The following is a 21,680-nucleotide window of genomic DNA, read 5'->3' as shown; positions in this document are numbered from 1 at the left end:
GAAGTAGGGGTTCTAACCTTAAGAATGTGATGGAATAATGCTCTGAAGGCAGAACAGGAAACAAGAAGGATGAGAGTCCTACCTTTAACCCTGAGGTTCAGAATAAACACGTATTTAACACCAGAAAGAGTTGCTGGAAGTTGCCAGGGGAGAGGCCAAATTATACTCCAGACAAATAAGGTGAAGGCTGGCTCAGGAAGAAAAAGAGAAAGTCAAATACAGTACGATTTCACTCATACGTGGAATTTAAGAAACAAACAAACAAATGAACAAATGAGACAAAGAAACAAACTTTTTAAAGAAATGTAGACATTTCTTGGGGTGGCGCAGTCGGTTAAGTGTCCGACTTCAGCCAGGTCACGATCTCGCGGTCCGTGAGTTCGAGCCCCACGTCAGGCTCTGGGCTGATGGCTCAGAGCCTGGAGCCTGTTTCCGATTCTGTGTCTCCCTCTCTCTCTGCCCCTCCCCCATTCATGCTCTGTCTCTCTCTGTCCCAAAAATAAATAAAAAACGTTGAAAAAAAAATTAAAAAAAAAAAAGAAATGTAGACATTTTTCTTTTAATTTTTTTTAATATTTATTTATTTTTGAGAGAGAGACAGCATGCAAACAGGGGAGGGGCAGAGAGAGAGGGAGACACAGAATCTGAAGCAGGCTCCAGGCTCTGAGCTGTCAGCACAGAGCCTGAGGCAGGGCTCGAACTTACAAACTGTGAGATGATGACCTGAGCCGAAGTCAGACGCTTCACCAACTAAGCCACCCAGGCATCCCAGAAAGAAACTCTTAAATACAGAGAACCAACTGGTGCTTGCCAGAGGAGTGGGTGGGGGGTGGGGGTTGGGTGGAATAAAGGGGGTGAAGAGTTCCCTTACCATGATGAGCACTAAGTAATAGAAGAATTGTTGAATCATTATACTGTATACCTAAAACTAATATAACATCATATGTTAATTATATGAGGAGTAGGAAGAAGTTAAGAATGTATGTGCCAGGCAGGGCCTGGCACAGAGTAGATAATAACTATCTGGTGAATCAGTGAATGAATGAAGACAAATGAATTTGTGACTTTTAGTACCTTAGTAGGAAGATGTAGAAGGAATAACAACAGTTGAAGAATATGTTAAGGCAAGAAAGTACTGAACAGATAGGGAAAATGGTGCAGTATAGACGACCGAAAGCTTATTCTTTGGGCAATGTCTAATGAACTATAGGATGAAAGGCACAGTAAAATTAACTCTACTGGGTTTTTTCAAGAGGGTGGACACTGGTTCCATTGGACCAGAATTTCAAAATAAAGCAGATGATACCAAAGTAAGAATTATGAATTATTTTCTTTTAGTCCTCATTTAAATGCATAGGACTAGGGTACCTGGGTAGCTCAGCTGGATAAACATCCAACTTCAACTCAGCTCATGATATCACAGTTCATGAGGTTGAGCCCCACATCAGGCTCTCTGCTGTCAGCACAGAGCCCACTTTGGATCCTCTGTCCCCTCTACTCTCTGCCCCTCCCCCGCACATACGTGTGTGTGCTCTCTCTCAAAATAAACATTAAAAAAATAAATGCATAGGACTTATATGATAGCACGTGATTATAATTTTCTGTTTATTGAAAATAAGATATTATAAGTGATACCTGAAGTAACCTAATGGTAACAGATACCACTGAATTTAGCAATATATTCAAGTTAGGAATTGTAAGGTATTACTGCCATCTTTTACTCCTGACTTTATGAAGAACCCAAATATGAGTAGGAGTCACATATATAGCACTGAAAAATAAACCATATTTCTACAATTCATCTTAGGAGTCATTAGATTTCTTGACTTTTCAAATAATGGTGCATTTCTCTAATAAGTCACCATGTCAAAGGTTTTTGAGGGCGAATAAAATCAGCAAATGACACTTTAAATAATTAATGTGCTCCATGGGTGAGGAATTTACAAAATGTTTTTACCATCCCTCAAAATATGGTTCACATTCCCATAGGACACTTAACAATGCTGGGTATTTCTATAAAAGCCTTATGGTTTATAAGAATCCACAGAGTTAAGACTGACTTTTAGAGGAGGTAAGTGCACATTGATTGACTACATTTCTTCATTGCCAACTGCCTTTAAGTTTCCAGTAATACTGTGCTATGGTAATAAATCTTCAGCTGAAGATAGTATTTTTTTTTTATTGAGGTATAATTGACATACAATATCCTTTTAGTTTCAGCTGTACATCATGGTGACTCAATTATTTTTACACATTATGAAATGATCTGCACAACATGTCTAGTTACCATCTGTCACCATACAAATATAAAGTTATCACAGTATTATTGATTATATTCCATATGCTGTATATTACATCTCCATGACTAATTTATTTTATAATTGGAAGTTTGTACCTCTTAATTCCCTTCACCTATTTCACCCACTCCCCTCAAGTCTTCCCTACTCTAATAACCAATAGTTTGTTCTCTGTATCTATGAGTCTGTTTCTGTTTTGTTTTGATCACTTGTTTTGTTTTTTATATATAAGTGAATCCATATAGTATTTGCCTTTCTGTGACTTATTTCACATAGCATAATACATTCTATGTCCACCCATGTTTTGCATATGGCAAGATCTCGTTTTTAAAAATTTAAAAAGAGACACAACAATGTGAAAGAAATGCTTTTTTTCCCCTAAGCCATCTCAATTTCTCTTTTTTCTTTATCAACTCAGAAAGCTTAGGAAGATAAATCCTATAATAAGCCCTCATCATTCCTAAGAAGAGCTTTAAAAATCAGACATCAATAAAATGTGGGTGCACATTTTCACAGCAAAGCAAATGTCCCCCTGCTGCTATGAATCTCATAATTTGTGTCACTGAGGTTGGAAAGCGGCTTTAAGAAGGGCTAATGTTTATCTTAGTGCCAATTCCAGTTAGGTGATTTTTTGGTAACAAAGCATCAAGACGAAAAACTAAAAATCTGAATTAAACTCCAAACTATTTTTTAAAGAAAACTGTTACCTGATTAATATCTCCTATAATTCGCTTATTTCAGCAAGAGTTCATACCAGAATCAAGTAAAACAAAAATAATTGCCTGGGTTGACACAGACTCCATGACTCTACTCCTAGAAGAAAAAAGGACAGAAATAATCTAAATAACATCACATTTTCTTTCTCCAGCAGCAGTAACAAAGATGTGGCAGCCATCATTTTACACTCTTCTGCATCTGGGTCTGAGACCTCCTTATATCTCATTAGAATTTGACAAATGAGTATATCAGGGAAATACAAACAGAGATGGGATGACAAGACTTTCCCTCGAACTTCGGACTCTAGTAAATTCTCTTCTGAAAAAAATTTGGGTTTTTTTCCTGAATTATTAGGAAGTCAAGACAACAGGATAAAGTACATGGTAGGAGGGCTGTACAAGCTGTCCAGTTTTTAAAAACAAATTTCCTTTGTAGTTGAAATCATTTGGTCATTTCACACGGAAAAAACATTAACTTCATTTCATCACAGAAAACAGCAATCTCCTCAATAGCATAAAGTCATCAACAGAGAACAGAGCATTTAGGGCTTGAGCCCTTTTTCTAAGATCAAATGAGTAATTTGAATAAAACAGCTTCATACTCTTTCCTTAAGTTTTCAACAATGAGAGTTTACTGGCATTTTAACTGAAAATTTTCATCCTTCTCATTTGCATTGCTAGAAAAACAAAGTCAAACAGCTATCTAGACATAAATGGAGTGTTATTTCATCAATTACAGATATATTTAATGGAGAAAACATTATTTCAATATAACCCCTGGAAAATGGTTACCAAAAAAAATGGCAAATTAAATGAGAGCTATTTGACCTTACCAAAAATTTACTACTAGAGAACAAAAGTAAAAGGGTGGGATTTAAGGTCTGGAAACCCAAGGATACCAAGAGAGATCTTGTAAGTATCACATAAGTGTGTATGTACACACACACAAACACACACATGATTATTTCGGTCATAATAATAATGCTCAACATTTGTATACTGCTTTTATAGGCTACCAAAGCAAAATTATTGTGGGGATAAGAATTTACTTCACTCTACTACAGAGGCTTAAAAAGATTATGAGCCTTACTCTAAATCACAGCCAGTAAACAGAAGAACTAGAACCCATATCACTTGACTTCTGGTTCAGTGCACTTTATACTAGCCTTTATTACCTCTTATTCATTCATTTAAAAAGGTAGAAATAAGAGGAAAGGACAAGTGAATGCCAAAATAGAGCCCAGGACATGCCACACACAAAAACTATCTGTTGTGTAGGATAAATCCTGCTGTGCATATTTCTCTAGGAAAATATGTTTTATTGAAAACATCCAGGAAGGTGCAGCCAAGGAGAACATAAACTGCATATAAAAATCAGTGGGACGCCATCTGGCTTTCATGACTTCACCTTCAGCGATATCTTGGATGACTGCCTCTATCGTCAATAACTTGGTTTATCAAACTTCTCAGTAGGAGATAACAGAATAAGGGCCAAACACCCCAAGAACTCATTACAAGCAAACTAAATATCATCTGTTACAGATCTGCCACATAGATTCCAAAAGGGCTTCCCAGTGCAGTAGTGGTTATGCAGTTTAGTCAGAAAGTACAAAAATATGTCTATTTTGAAAACCAGTATCTATAGACTCTGGCACTCATCTTTGTGGTTCAATTTTGGGGTGTGCCAAAGTTTTATTTCTTTTCCACTTCAGTTAATTTTTCATTTGATTATAACTTCTGAAAACACAGATGTGGTCCTTTTGTTGAAGGAAAAGGAAAAACTCAAGCCAAAATTTAGAAACATAGGTATTTCTTGAAGTTCTGGGATAATATAATCATGTACTATTTTATCAAATAATTTTCAAGAGTAAAAACCTGTAATAAAAAAGGCAAACACAAAAGCATTACTTTAAAAACTACTGTTACAAACCACTCATGTGTAAAAAGATTTTTTTGGTCATGTGGTTATTTCCTGGGAGCTTCAGTCTCCCTTCAGAATTTCTTGTTGTCTACTGACCCCATCTGGCAAAATTATAGAGGAAGTTATAGTGACTAAAGCTACTGCCAAGCCAACCCTTTTATTTTATCTAAGGAGACATTTTAAGAGAAAAAAAGAAAACAGAAGATCAGATAAAATAATCTAAGGATTCTTAGCTTGATCCCTCTATAATACATAGGATGATAGGGAAAAACATGTAATATTAAAAAGGTCATGCCACTGAGTTTTAATGATTTTAAATTATTACAGGCTAAGCTCTACTCCCACTTAATACCATATATAGAATCTCCATATTTTTACTGCTCTGTTATTTATCTGTCTTCTTTTTCAAGTGTACTACATATGACTCCAACAAATGAACATCTTTCAGGGCTATCAGTATTCTAAATGACAGAATTCGTGTGCTGCCTTTTCACTGTTATTCTTCAAGATGCTTTTTAGTATTCTGATCTTTTATTGGAAAAGTTTTATTAAAACTCTGAGATCTTCTCTTTGTTTAATACAATGATAAAGTAATTACTTCAAAATCATATCCAACAAAACTGGATGAAAAACATTTTAAACAATACAAGGTAGTTTAAAACTTCAAGTACAGAGTTACTAAAAGGGGAGAAATGTCTGTTTAACCTATGCAAATTGGTCTTGAGACTACAGGTTTTCATTGTCTGCCATTCTTACTATCAATATTCAGAATATGATCCTACCAAAGGGGATAAAAAGGAGAAACTGAAGGAGAGTTTTAAAAACACATTGAGAGCTCCATTTTATTCACCATCTGACTTATCCCACATTTGTGAAAGTGGCTACAACATTAATAGGAAGTTTCAATTCTTCTTTTGAACATTCCTCCTCTGAGACATTTGAGTTTTTAGACCTACTGTTATTTGAACATATTTGGGTAATTTCCATTAATAAGTGGATTGAAATGCAGAATAACACTGGGTTGCCATTGCTACAGACTATATCATTCCCCTAACTTAAAGCCCATTTCATACATCTTTCTAAGATCAAAAGAAGGAGAAGTCTAAACATGGAGATTTCTGCTATGGCAGGGTATAGCCATTTAACTTCTTCTTTCAACAAGCCAGGGATGGCAGAATTCTCTTTGAAGTGGCAGCCCTGTTGGCCTTTGAAGTCCCTTGTCAATTGCAGAATGGCTCTGGTGGGGTTTGTTTTGTAGCCAGCTGTCACCATGAAGGCAGACATGACGTATTTCCAGCAGTCTCACTTCAGGGTCTGTCAAGTGACTGATTTCATAACCAGTCACCATAACAAAGGAGATTCAAACTCATTGACATTAGAGCAAGAGTCTACAATGAAACTTACTAAGTTCCCCTTGACAGAGCTTGATTTAAATACTGAAATGATTACACAAAGCCAATGAGAAAATGATTGTCAATTTAACTGTCACCATCTAAGATTCTTAGAATATTAATGTACTTTCCATAAGTTTATCAATGAAGTGGTTCATTAATAATATCTTGTTTTAAATGAAGCATCTTTGAACAACAGTATCTTCAATCTGCACTGACTAAAAACAATGACTTCTGCAGAAATCAGTAACCTGTTTTAAAAGCAGTTTATACTGCTAATTTACAACTGGATTTACTTCTAAGACTGAATGATTCTATGTAGTTCTGAGAAACATGTTTGTATTTATAATACTTTTAGACTGTTCAGCGACTTACCTCAAAAATCCCCAGCACTACCAACATAGAAAACAGTTTAAGACATAAAAGGATAAACAGTGGGAAAAAAATGGTAGGTTAAGAAACTTCTATCAACCATAAATGCAGCCCATTAGAGTACTACATATAAGGAAACAATCTCAAATTACAAAACCATCTTTAAGGCAGGAGAGATGAGACAAATCTTGAAAAACCTAATGCCAAGTTCACCAATGATAATCAGAAGTATTAGTTCCACTGGAAGGAAATAAAGCAAGATCAAAAACATTTTCATCCTAATTTAATCACAGTTTATATCTGTTCTGTAGAATGTTTTGATTTTTCTTCTTTGAGAGAGAGAGAGAGAGAGCACGTGCAAGCAGGGTAGGGGCAGAGGGAGAGAAAGAGAGAATCTTAAACAGGCTTCATGCCCAGGGTGTAACCCGACACGAGGCTTGATCTCACAGCTGTGAGATTATGACCTGAGCTAAAACCAAGAATCAGACACTCAACTGACTGAGACACCCAGGTGCCCCAGACTGTTTTGAATTTTTACATGTTTTTATGACATGTAAAAACCGCTATTTCAGAGTTGAAGACTACATAATACAGAATACCACTTTTAGGTAGCTCCTACTATCTGAAAGATCAGCCACAATAGGACAGAGTACTGCACATTCATCCCATGAGACATAATAAGTCCTCTTATTTCCCACTGAAGGACAGGTCATGGATAATGAGGATTTCTATATTTTATTTTTTCCATTCTGGCTACCATGCTTTAAAATCACGCTTTAAAAATAACCTTTCAAATAATATCTATTCTAGTTCTTTAAATCTACAATTGTGAAATCTTTTGAGTTCTTCTGGTCAGATGACAAAGTGCTTCATCAAATCCTGTAGATAAGAGTTGAAAGAAAGAATAAAAACAATTCAAAATATTTTTGTAATAATTCAACATATTTTTGTAATAATTCAAAATATTTTTTGTTAGCTAATGTAAAACTCATAAAACTGCAATTAAACTTTACATTGTTTAGTAAATAAAGCGACACTTCTATTACCAGAAGTGTAAACATTCACGATGTCAGAATAAAATTTCACTCATTCACTCATTAATTAATTCATTCACTCAACAAGTCTTCCCTGAATGCCACTATGTATCAGACATAATGGTAGGTATTCAGGATACAATAGTAAACAAGACACAATCCCTGCCCTCAAGGAGCTTTCATTCTAATAGAGAAGATGGAAATAGTCTCTCAAAGTGACAGACAGTAAATAAGTAATAATAACACAGTGTTGCCAAACAAACAGTACAGGGTACTGCTGAAAAATACGGGAGAGACATGTAACTCAGACTCAGGAGATAAGAGAAGGTTTTATGGAAGGAGAAGTAGGATTTATCCAGGTAAGAGAATGAAATAAAGATGAAGACACTGCTTCATCCACAGGTGACACGTAGTTCAATAAATGCAAACTATTCTTCGTTCTTCTGCAAAAGGACTCAGTGAGCACTGATGTTCTTTTTCTCTCCAGGAAACATTAATATATCAAAGAATTTCGTTAAGTGATTAAATACTAGTATTTATCATGATGACCAGCAGTTAATAGGTAAGCAATAAATGTCAATATATCAAGCCTTGTAATTATACTAAGAATAAAATTCTATGTACTTTCACTGTGTCACGTTTTCTAGTAATAATAGAGAGCAAAGAGGTACCTCCTCAATTTACGTGTATTTGAGAGTGACTGGTTTATAGTTTTTAGCTCATAGCACCCTTCTAAGCTAAAGCCATGTATCCAACTCCCTACTGGACTTCATGGGAAACAGGGCACAGGTATTTCAAATTTAACATACACATAGTTGAATCCCTACACTAAACTCCTCCTCCTCCAGCTTTCCCCATAGTTCAATAAACACCACCACCGTCAACTTAGCTTTCATGGCAGACAACACGGGCATCAGCCCTGCCACCTCCTTCTCCTTCATCGTCCACATACAAAACATCAGCAAATCTTACTGCATCTACCTCCAAATAAATCTCTCCATTTTCACTGCCAACACTCTACTATGTTCCTGGATTATGCAGTATCTTCCTAACAGGTATTCCCCCTTCTACCCTTATTTATTTTTTCCCTATCCATTTTTCACATAGTTACCAGAATAATCTTTTCAAACTATAAAATGGATTTTCATCATTCTTCTGCTTAAAATGATTTAAAGGTTAACCATTATGATTAAGATAAAACCTGAAATCACTGATGTGACCATCCTACATAATCTGGTTTCTGCCTACCTCTGCAGTTTCATGTCATAGGATCTGTTCTCTTACTCCTTCATTTACTCACTCACTCATCTACCTACCCACTCAGCCACCAACTCACTTCTACTCAATTATTCTTCACTAACTGGTAGTTCTCTTTTTGCTCTATAGCATGACTATACCATGCTCTTACCATTATTAAGGTGTCCACACAAGTGGTTTCCACTGAAGTAAATTTCTTGACATTTTGAATCTAATTCCTATTGACTTTTCATGTGTCAATTTAAATACCAGTGTCTTAGAGATGCCTTCCCTGACCATTTATTCTAAATAAGTTCCCCTTGTTATACTTTTTATAATACTATACTTTTATTTGGCTATATCACAATCTCAAAGAGTAAGTTTATGCCTGTGATCATGTGATTAATCTCCATAACATATAAACACCAGGGGGAAAGGGACCATATTTTTTTGGTTCACTAATGTATTTTCAGTTTCTAACACATAGTAAACTCTCAATTAGCATTAATAGAATGTATAACAGAGTAATGGACTAAATGGTATCTTGGAGGCCATTAAACTATTCATGCTGGGATGGCATATTCTCTCTATGGACAAACACCTCTTTCTCACTTCTATAACCTTTCTACTCCTTTTTCCTATACTAATTCCATCACACATGCTATAAATTGAAGTGTCTAGTATTATACGAACACGGGGTAATACACACACATGCACACACACACACAATTATGGTATCACTTTGAAAGTGACCTAGTCCTTTACTAGTCTAAAGGATTATTTCACCATTATTTCTTAAAGGAATAATTACTTTTGACAAACAGGTTTGTAGACTACAGATGTTTTCCCAAAAATGAAAATTAAAAAAGGATCAACTACATCAGTGCTTGTCCTTCTACATTATCAGTACTACAAAACTCTGTCAGGCTCAGGAGGAAAAATTAAATGGTAGTTTCTAAGTACACATGTATATATGGAAGTATCTATCCATCCAACACACTATGGAGTTCAGCCATCCAATACAGTAGCCACTAGCTATATGTGGCCATTTAAATTTAATTGAAATTAAATAAATGTAAAAACTTGGTTCTTGGGGCTCCCGGGTGGCTCTATTGTTTGAGTGTTCAACTTTGGCTCAGGTCATGATCTCATGGTTTGTGAGTTCGAGCCCTGTATCAGGCTCACTGCTATCAGTGCAGAGCCAGCTTAGGATCCTCTGTCCCCCTCTCTCTCTGCCCCTCCCCTGCTCATGCTCCCTCTCTGTCAAAAATAAATGTTAAAACAAATTTGGTTCTTCAGGGGCTCTAGCCACATTTTAAGTATTCAACAGAAACGTGTGGCTAGGAGTTGCCATACTGAACAGGAGAGATATAAAACATTTCTACTTGCTCAAAGTTCTACTGGATAGTGCTGATATAAAGACTACCAGAGACTTTGGTAACAAATAAGCACCTATGAATAAAAATGTATATTCCTAGAATTCACTTAATATCAAAAGAAAAAAAGTAACTTCTGTTTGGAATTCAAATCTTTTTAATAGGGAATCTGAGCACCAGAGAGGGTACACTGCAACTGAAATAATCAACTTTTTTAGGTACTTTCAGTACACAGGAAATGTGTGTGCATATGCATCTAAGTGTTTAAGAGAAAAAAGACATGAATATTAAACAGATATTTCCAATTCAAGATTATGAGGATCAAACACAATTTTCTTTAATCTTAAATTTTCTGTATCTTCTTACTTCTAGGAATAAGCTCCAAGCATAATGTTCTCAAATACACATTTTGTTTTAAATCGTGCTAATGAGAGTGTTATTTTTCTTTCCCTCCCTACATTCCTTCCTAAAGGAAACCATAGAGTAATAAATGACTTTGTAAAACTGAAAGATAGCATTAGGATTCAATTTCACAGTACATATTTGTGCCGTTAACTAAAATCACTAAAATTATTTTTACGAGGAGAGCCTAAAAGAAAATTGGAAAATATAGGACAGACTAAGATCCTGAATTAACCTAAGACAGACTCTCAGAGGATGGATAACCCAGTGACAAGAACGATACCTTGTTGACTGACTTACTAGTTGGCTATGGCATTCCCAGGCGATACAGATATTACACATTTTAGGCTGAGCAATGGATTAAAACTTGCGACTTAACGTCACAAGGATTAAAACTTGATATATGGAAATGGGAACTTTTAATAAAAAGCATGTTATCACCAGTACTGAATCGACCAGGTGGGTCTGTAGATACTAAATTTCTCTGGGGCCTTAAGCCTTCCTTTAGAGCTATCAAGAGTCATGGTAGTAACAACAGAAGCTTCAGTCGTAGCTAATGTTCACTGGGTGCTTACTATATGCCGACTTTAAATGCTTTATACATACCACCTCTCTTTAGTGTGGCAGATATATTTAGTATCTTTGACAGCTCAGGCAACCAACACAAATAACTTGCCTGGGGGCACTTGGGTGGCACAGTTGGTTGAGCGTCCAACTTTGGCTCAGGTTATAATCTCACAGTTGGTGAGTTCAAGCCCCATATCGGGCTCTCTGCTGTCAGCACAGAGCCTGCTTTAGATCCTCTGCTCCCCTCTCTCTCTGCCCCTTCTCTACTCTCTCAAAAGTAAATAAACATTAAAAAAAAAAAAAAAGTAACTTGCCTACAATTACCATTTTTAAGTGATGGAAGCATAATTCCAGCCAAGAATTCTAACCCAGAACCCACTTTCTTAGCTATGTAGTACAACTTCTCTAAAGTTCTGGAGTAGCTTTATACTACAGAACCAGAGTGTACAATCTATGTACCTAACCTATCACTTCTGCCTTTCTCAGACTTGCTTCTCCTAACACTCACCATGACGAATTTCAACTTCACAGAATAAGAGTGTTTTGTCACATGAGATGAAAAAGCCTGAGGGAAAAAGTGGTTTGAGGCAAGGAATCAAGAATTCTGGATTTGGATGGTTTCAGGTTGAAAAGTCAATGAATTATATGAAAAAAGGTATGAAGTAGACATGTATACAACTGTCTACTTCATTAGTTTGGACCTCAAAAGAGAAAAGTGGGCTGATCATAAATCTGATATGGTAACAATTTTATTACTTACACTAATGTAGCTATCATTTCTTTAGCATAATTTCTTGGTTTTTATCCTCAAACAAGTTTTTCCCTCAGGCTTTCTCCTCTCAGAAAATGGAACTACATCTGCCCAGCTGTCTAGCCAGAAATCAGAGAATCATCTTTATTCTCTCCTTCATCCTTATCCACACATGCAATTTTATTTAGCTCTATTAGTCTTTTATTTAGCTCTATTTCCAAAAGACATTCTAAATCCATCCACTTTTCTCCATCCCCACTGCCACTATGTAACTTACTCACCTATTACCTAATTTACAACTTCTTGCCTAAACCAGAAGCCTACATGATTTTGCTTGTACACCCACTAAATATTTATATTAACTATGCTTTTAACCTGGTATCTATTTTTTTAACATAAGTTTAAAGAGTTGCAAAGAATGTGATTTCTTAGGAATGTTTTTTAATGTGTATTTATTTTTGAGAGAGAGAGAGAGAGAGAGAGCATGCTCATGTGTCATGCAAGCGGGAGGGGCAGAGAGAGGGAGAAAGAGAATCCCAAGCAGGCTTCTCACTGTCTGCGCAGAGCCCCACAAGGGACTCGAACTCATGAACTGTAAGATCATGACCTGAGCCAAAATCAAGAGTTGGACGCTTAACCAACTGAGCCTCCCAGTTGCCCTGCTTTCTTAGGTATTTAAATTTTATTTTTAAAAAATGAAGCATCACTCTTTTTCAAGAAAGTATCCAATTAAATGTAAATATTATGGAGACTTGATATCTTTTATCTATTTAAAAACTAACTGTAAAGACAAACTGTTCTTAATTAATTAAAAGTTTTTATGTTCCTTTTTCCTCTTTGACCTTATGTTTCTGTTCCATTTCTTCCTAAAATATTATACTGACATAATTTATCTTATGCTAGACTGTTTGTATAGATCCTGTCTTGTACTTCTGCACCAAAGATATATATATATATAAATTTAAATTTCTTACTTATAAAATCTCCTGTGGTCATAACTCTATTAGTAAATTATTTCAAATTGAGTTATCATAACTACTATAACATAGAATCAATAGAAACTAACATACATATTTTATATTTTGAAAAAATATTAAACATAAAAAGTAAAATTTTATTAAAAATGTAACTTATCACTAAACATTTATCTTAATGAAAGTAATGAAACTTTTTAGATATTCCTTGATAAATATTTCTTATTGGAAAAAAGACCTAGGATTCACTACCAATTCTATTGTATGTTTCATTTCCATAGGTGTAAGCACTAAGAAACCTTTATATAAATAAGTAAATAGGAATGGAAGGAGCTTTTTGTTATAGCAAGATCTCAAAATTTTGCACTCCTTCAGAATTATATGCCCCAAATCACATATTAGCCCATCATTAAAAATTATTTATAATTATCAGCTGGCAACTTAATTAGGTTATCCTTCAATTTTATTGGAAACAAAGAATTATAAACAATCTGAGGGTTTGTTTTTTTTTTAATGTTTATTTAATTTTGAGAGAGAGAGAGAGAGGCAGAGCATGAGCAGGGGAGGGGCAAAGAAAGAGGGAGACACAGAACCCAAAGCAGGCTCCAGACTCTGAGCTGTCAGCACAGAGCCCGACGTGGGGCTCAAACTCATGAATGGTGAGATCATGACCTGAGCTGAAGCTGGACACTTAACCGGCTGAGCCACCTAGGCGCCCCCTGACTTTTCTGATCCATCTTCTTAACACTAATATTTGGAATTATCCATTTGTTACTGTTCCAGAGGGTTTTTTCCTCCTAGAGGAATATAAAATACTAAGATTCAGGAGAGGTGTGCCAATTGTAAAGTGAGGGATGCACACTGAAAAGAGAAGTGAAAAAAGAGAATCTACACATCTTAGATCAATTTGAAGGAACAGTATGTTTAGAAGCTGAAGACCTGTGCCCGTGCTCCTTTTTGGAAAATGTTCATGCATCTCCAAGTCTATGTGCACCTCAGTTTGAAGACCTCTGGCCCAGGCTACTCTAACAACTCATCCGATCTTCTTACGTCCACTCAGCCTTATTGAATCCATTTTCCAACCAGCAGTCAGATGACCTTTTAAAAACACATATCAGTGGCACCTGGGTTGCTCAGCTGGTTAAGTGTCCGACTCTTGATTTTGGCTCACATCACGATCTCACAGTTCATAGGTTCAAGACCCACATCGGACTGTGCACTGACATTGTGGAGCCTGCTTGGGATTCTCTCTTTCCCTCTCTGCCCCTCTCCCACTCACATGAGCACTCTCTCTCTCAATAAATAAACTTAAAAAATTTCTTTTAAAAAACCCCACAAATCAAAGAATGCCATGCACTGATTAAACCTGTTTAACTGCTTCCACCATTCTAAAAAAAATAACCCTGACTTCTGGCCACCCCTTACATAAGACCCTGCACACCTTACACTGCTCCCACCCCCTAGTCATACCAGTTGTCCTCACACATGTCTAGTTCTTTTCACCTTCCTGCTGTCGCAACACTGATTTCTCCCCACTATTCACATGGCAGGCTTCTCACCCTTTAAGACACAGATTAGGGTGTCTGGGTGGCACCCCAGGTTAAGTATCTGATTTCAGTTCAGGTCACGATCTCATGGCTCATAAGTTCAAGTCCTACATTGGGGTAAACCCCGCCCTTCTCTTTCTCTCTCTCTCTCTCTCTCTCTCTGTCCCTTGCTTACTTGCTCCCTCTCCCCCTACCCTTCTCAAAAAAAAAAAAAAAAAAAAAGACCCAGGTTAAATGTTACTTTCTCAGAGAATGCTCCCTGAGCATTCAATCAAAAATATGTGCTAACCTCTCCAAATTCACCAAATTATTGCCTATTACAGAAAACCTGTTCCTATTCTTTACAGACCTTCTGACAAATTGTAATTTAAAAAAATTTTTTTTTTTTTTTTTTTTTTTTTGGTTTAGGATCTGTATCTCTCTGCAGACTATAAGCTCTCTTAGGGGAGAGACCACATATTCATCACAATATATCACCCCAGACTACCACAGCACCACTGGATACTCAATAAAGATCTGTTGATCTGTTGAGTGAATGAATGAATGAATGAGCAAGCAAACCCATGAAAAAATATTATCTACTTAAATTCCTTCAATAGTTCTCCACTGCCTTGAACATAAAATGAAATGCTGGAGTAGAACAGGAGACTAAATTTGCTTAAGCATGATCAGATTGCAGGCACCTCCCTATCCCTCCCACAGTTCTCTCTCCCATAGATTATGCCATACATATTTACCCTAAATTATAGCTACTAACCACTATTTAAAGTTTCCTGGATGCTTCCAGTTTTCACATATGCTGATCCCTCTGCATGGAATATGGTGAATATCCTTCCACATCTTTTTTGCTTAGTTCTTTCTTTTTAAGACTCAGCTCATGCACTGGCCATCTCCTCCAGGAAGCCTTCTATAGATCTCTCCAATCTGGATTGTATGCCTGTCCCTCCTCTTCTTATTCAGATCACTACCACGGCACTTACCAAACTGAACCATAATTATAGGTTCATTCTTCAGTCTTTCCAAACTATGAACTTCTTGAGACAGAGGCTATTTTTATTACCTTTTTATTTCCAGTGCTTACTGTAGAGTCTGGAAAACTACAAGGTATTCAATAAAAGTTTGTAGAAAGGGCAGCATAAGTAAAAGGGTCATTATTTTATTTTCTGAGCATTACTGCCACTTAATTTAAAAAATGAGAAATATAACTTACTATAAATATTCAGACCAGTACAAGACTATGTTTATATGACCAAAGAATAAACTGTCAACTCTGGGAATAGCTAAAAGTTAATAAGGCAATGGAAAAGTTTGAAGAGTACAATGATAGTTTGATTAGCATACATCACCTTCTGTAGGCTACCCAGTTACTAGTGATGCTTCAGTAGTGGCAACTGTTCTGTTTGAAAAAGTATTTGGGTATCATGGTGATAAATGCTGTGTAACTGACTGGATAGATTTGCAACCAATAGGGAATTTAATATATCTTTAAGAATAAAAAAAGAGATGGGACACTTGACAGTTGCCAGTTGCAGACTGGGCCCCATTCACTCATGTGCCTTGCTCCACTTCCTCCACAACTGTGTCTGACAAACCAGACATGACTGAGGGTAAGAAATTTGATTAAGTCAAAATTGAAAAAGTTAGAAACACAAGAAAAAATCCACTGCCTTCAAAAGAAACAATGGAACAGGAGAAGCAAGCGAATCATAATGAAGCAAGCATTTGTCACCAATATGCACTGTACATTCCACAAGCACTGCCTTCTTATTTTATTATTTTTTTTTTTTAGCTATTTAACTTTGCAAAATGCAAAGAAACTGGATCAAGTTTAAATGACTATACTGCCCGTTTTCACAATAAAGAATCAAGAACTTCTTTTTTTTTTTTTTTAGTTTTTTTCAACGCTTTTTTATTTATTTTTGGGACAGAGAGAGACAGAGCATGAACGGGGGAGGGGCAGAGAGAGAGGGAGACACAGAATCGGAAACAGGCTCCAGGCTCTGAGCCATCAGCCCAGAGCCCGACGCAGGGCTCGAACTCACGGAGCGCGAGATCGTGACCTGGCTGAAGTCGGACGCTTAACCGACTGCGCCACCCAGGCGCCCCAAGAATCAAGAACTTCTGACAGGGAAGGCCAAAAGCCTGTCTTTCCCACCTGCCTGTCTAGCTGGCAGGAAAGGAAAAGAACTTGCATGTTGAAGGAAGAAGGTGGATAGTACAACTGTGAGATCCAGAGTAAAAACCAAGCTGGCCCAAGGTAGGCTGTAAAATGCAGTTTAATCAAGAGTGCCATTTTTTGTTGTTCAAATGCTTTTAATTACTGGAATGCATAATACCTGGGAAAAAAATTTTAAGATGTAATCCTAAAAAATGCTCATTAATCTATAAGTACCTGCATACAAATCACAGGTATAACCTTATGATCTTCTGGGTCAAAAATTTAAACTTAACATACAAGCCAAATAATATCAAAATGGCAATTTAAAAAATGAATACCACTATTAAAAATGAGATTTTAAAACAAAAGTCAGAACTCATGTAAATGTTAGTTATATTGAGAGGATATATCTTTATCCCTCAAAACATTAAAAAATGCACTTTAGGAACATATAAATCCAGCCTACTGAGCCACAAGAAAATGTCTTACTACGTTAGAGGGGTTTTTTAAATCCTTGATTAGCAATGTAGTTGTAAAAGACTTCTTCAAAAAATAATCTTAGCGAAGATATTTAAAGTATTCTTTTCAAGTTAAAAAAAAAAAAAGCATTTCAAAAATTTAACCTTACAGCAGCACTGCTGAACTAAAGAAATTGCTCCCTACCTCCTCACAATTATGAGACTTAAGACAGCCAAAATTACTCTATTCTCATTTTAGGAAAATGGATTCTCATATTCAACAAAACACAAAACCTGCTAAAACTTGAGCAGAGAGAAGTTTCAGAAAAAGAAAATCCATGTGGAAAAGCACAAAGCAAAAGTAAAAGGAGCCCTTGGGTTTCCCTCCATGGGATTATATTCACTTTCACTTCTCCATTTGCGTTGGTTATAGGACATCTTCCTTCACTGGATCATTATATTTTTTTTTTTTTAATATATGAAATTTATTGTCAAATTGGTTTCCATACAACACCCAGTGCTCATCCCAAAAGGTGCCCTCCTCAATACCCATCACCCACCCTCTCCTCCCTCCCACCCCCCATCAACCCTCAGTTTGCTCTCAGTTCTCAACAGTCTCTTAAGCTTTGGCTCTCTCCCACTCTAACCTCTTTTTTTTTTTTTTCCTTCCCCTCCCCCAGGATCATTATATTTTTATATTTATATTTTATATTTTTATATAATTTATATTTTATATTTTTATATCATTATGTATCTTTATATTTGGGGGCATAGGCTCAATATGGAACAGCATGTATTGGGAATAAAGAAACTGTAACGGGATCCTGTAAGAAGAAATGTTTTCCCTTGACCCTTTTTTGCCTCTCAAACTTTAAAAGGCTCTGTATTTTATTTTAGTAAGAGAGACTATTCCCAGATAATTTTACTCTGCACTTTAAGAAATCAAGAAATGCAGATATTCTCCTTCTATTAGAGGGTGTTATTTCTTCTCAGAGGCTAAATTTAAGAGACAGAAATGTCCCTAGCCAAAAAAAAAAAAAAAAAAAAAAAGCTTTACCCATTTGTTTCAAATGAATATTTCTAGATTACCCTGGTGTATACAATTAATACATATAAGTAAAATAAACAGCAGAGCTGAAAGACAGAAAAAGATAAAAATAAAAGAACAGAAGATGACAGCAGGAGGGGACAGTGGATTAAGATTATATAGCCTCAGAAATACAAACATAAAAGAGGCTTCTTCATACTTTAAACCACTGAGAGCTCAAATGACTGGTCTCATGCAATATTTTACTCAATAGCTTCAGATAGGCAATCAGTAGCAGCATGGTAGAAAAGAAGAAAAAGATAAACAGGGAGGAGAGAAAGAAAAAAGCATGCAATTAAAAGCAAATTATATATAGCCACTTTGGAAGACAGTTTCACAGTTTCTCACAAAGTTAAATAAAATCTCACCATACAATCCAGCAATTCCCAGGTGTTTACCTAATTGAGTTGATAATTTATGTCCATAAAAAAACCTACACACAATGTTTATAGAAGCTTTATTCATAATTGCCAAACACTGGAAGTAAATCTAGATGTTCTTCAGTAGGTAAAGGAATAAACAAATTGTAGCATGTCAATACAATGGAATATTATTTAGAAGTAAAACAAAATGAGCTATCAGGCCACAAAAAGACACAGAAGAACCTTAAATGCAGAGGCTAAATGAAAGAAGCCAGTGTGAAAAGGCTACAAACTGTGTTTCCAACTACATCGACATTTTGGAAGAGGAAAAACTAGAGAGACAGGAAAAAGACCAAGGATTACGGAGGTGGAGGAAGGATGAATAAGTGGAGCACAGGGGACATTTTGGGCAGTGAAACTATTCTGAATGATACTGTAATGGGGAATACATGATATTATACATTTGGCAAAACCCAGAGAAGTGAACAAGATGAAGAGCGATCCAAAATGTAAGCTATGGACTAGTTAATAATGTATCAACACTGATACATTGGTGTTGTATCAATGATACAGTTGTACTGGCTCATCAATTTTAATAAATCTGTCACACCAATGTTAACACTAGGGAAAAGAGGTGGAGGAAGGAATATATGGGAATTCCATGAACTTTCTGCTCAACTTTTTTGTGAACTAAAAAGAGAAACTCATCTAAAATAAGTCTATTATAAATAAACAATACATAAACACATAAATTTATAAATAAATCTACCCCCAAAAAAACAAATTATAACTAGGTTCACACAATAATACGTTTTAAAAACACATAACAGTTTACATGTCATAATGACAGGATGTATTATTAATTGTCAACATTTCTATGATTCCCAATATGTAAGACTTGTCATTATATAATGATTCCTAAACAGAAAAAAATCTTCACAGAAAGAAAAAAATGGGGTCATTTTGAAAATAAAGGTTAGAATGTACAAAAGGTAAAATCAATAAAAGAAAATACCTCTTCACCCTGGAACAATGACTGTCACCATCCCTTCTCTGAAGCTCTCCACTACCCAAGCTCTACTTAACTGTACATGAGGAAATATTCAAATTACAAGTGGACAAGGCATTTATGTAGGAACAAGGCACTGAAAGACATGAAAAGTTCAATCTCTGCTAATAAATATCAGTTTGTCTTTCTACACTTAACATTAAAGAAAACATATCCTCATACTAACAGTTAAGAAAGGACCTCCTTAAGGCACACACTACACCATGCCTGCTTTCAGAATGCACCTTCTTCCTTGTTATGCAACAGTATACCTTAACTCACAAGACCACTGGTGGTCTCATTATGGGGGTTCCCAAAAGATTCAGGTTACTCTCTCAATGAACTCTTTTTACCATATTTCTCCAACAAAGAAATGGAAAGGAAACAATAACTAAAAAAATTAAATGTCACGATCTCTGTGTAAGGAAGATTCAAAATCTCTATTCATATTCTCAAAATGGAAACTGATATTAGAGACTTCACTTGTTAAAACCATTTTTCCATTCACATTTCCCATCTTTAGTTATTCCTCCTAACAAAAAAGTTAAAAGCCACTGCACAGGGATCTAAAAGATGTAGAAAAATATATAAAGCAAACACCACACACAGCAACAGTAGAACTCTTTAATAAGTCACCTCAGGGTTGAGACATACTGATTGGTTAGTCTCAAGTGTCATGATATCTATGTCCTTCATACTTGCTATTCACCTTTACTTGTTATAACTTTAACTGCTCTCTTGAACAAGGCAGGGTATAAATAAACTATCTGCTATTTAAAATTAACATTTTAACTCAGATCTGTTTGTGTTTTCCCATTCAATTTAAAAGCAGGATTGTGACCAGTCTTGCAACACACAGACAAGCTCCATTTCATCTCAACAGATACATGAGCATATACTACATAAATATATGTGAAATAAGTCCCAAATTATGAATGCAGAGATTTTTAACATCATAAGTCAATTAACATGAGCCAAGTCTTATGCAAACATAAGAATTCCAATTCTTATTTAGGTCCAAATACTTGTACCTGATGAAGTGCTTCTGAAACCCTATAAACATATGCAGAGTTTGCCTAAACTATACTGGTTGGGTTTTACCTTTTGTTTAACCAGCAGCATTGCCAGTAACTGTATAAAATTGCAGACCTGTTTTTCAGCACTGGTCCTGGCTGACTCCTCTTGTGCTAGCACCATTTCTCGCTCTGCAGTTATCTGTACACTTTCTCTTAGTGCTTCTTCCAGCTCTTCAATCCTGTCATCCTTCTTACGGAGACTGTCCTGGAAAACGATGGAAGACCAGGTGAAGTAGACTAATTAGTTAACCCAAGAGAGCCTATTTATCAAGAAAGGTTATTTGCTTATTAAATATTCTTCCCTTTAGAAATAAATCCAAGCCAGAAAGATATCTTCACAGAGGAAAGAACAAGGGAAGAAAAGAAGTCTAATAGGAGGTTGAAGAAGAATATTATTAAGAGCAAAGCATCAAGTTAGTTAAGCAAGAGAAACTTGTGATGGATTTGTTCTCTGTAACACAGAGAATAAAACCGTGTTAAGCAGCACACACAGCAAAGGCTTGATTACTTAAAAACACAAAGCGGTTTTTGAACTACTCTCTAAACTGGGCTTTAAGCCAGCTTTGATGAAGCCTAAGTAGTAAGACACAATACGAAAACATTCTCTCTCCCTGAAAAGTTCAGCCTAGATGAAAAAGTTAGATAAACAGCATGATTTTTCAGATTATATTCTTCATATAGACAGTCATTAGCAAACTAATTTAGAAAAAAAGAAATGAAAGTGATGTTTCCTAATGATTTCAAGACAGCAAAGTTTTCTCTTAATTTCATATGAGAAAACTAAAAATGATAACTGGATATAAGTGATCTGGCTAAGGATGAGTAATTTCATTAGCCAACCAATTCCCACTAGCATTGATATTCTAAATAAGCTGAAAAATTAACTCTTGGGAAGGTAAATATGGAT

At 35.8% G+C, this 21,680-nt stretch overlaps 1 protein-coding gene across 13 annotated transcripts in view; it reads right to left on the bottom strand.

Annotated features, from left to right (window-relative positions):
- The window catches only part of ERC1 (ELKS/RAB6-interacting/CAST family member 1), a 520,536-nt gene that overhangs the window by 247,972 nt on the left and 250,884 nt on the right, over positions 1–21,680 (bottom strand). For 10 of the 13 annotated variants that reach the window (XM_040462876.1, XM_040462881.1, XM_040462880.1 and 7 more), the window contains one exon: positions 20,847–20,978. The exons of the other annotated variants lie outside the window; for them this stretch is intronic. In XM_040462876.1, the coding sequence (XP_040318810.1) occupies positions 20,847–20,978 (132 nt within the window). The remainder of the gene's footprint in view (positions 1–20,846; positions 20,979–21,680) is intronic. 13 annotated transcript variants of the gene reach the window in all.

This window comes from Herpailurus yagouaroundi, unplaced genomic scaffold (assembly GCF_014898765.1).
Source record: "Herpailurus yagouaroundi ecotype Mexico unplaced genomic scaffold, PumYag 355, whole genome shotgun sequence".
NCBI classification, from domain to species: domain Eukaryota; kingdom Metazoa; phylum Chordata; class Mammalia; order Carnivora; family Felidae; genus Herpailurus; species Herpailurus yagouaroundi.
The sequence above is the reverse complement of the archived record's forward strand: the minus strand, read 5'-3'. Positions and strand labels throughout refer to the sequence as shown.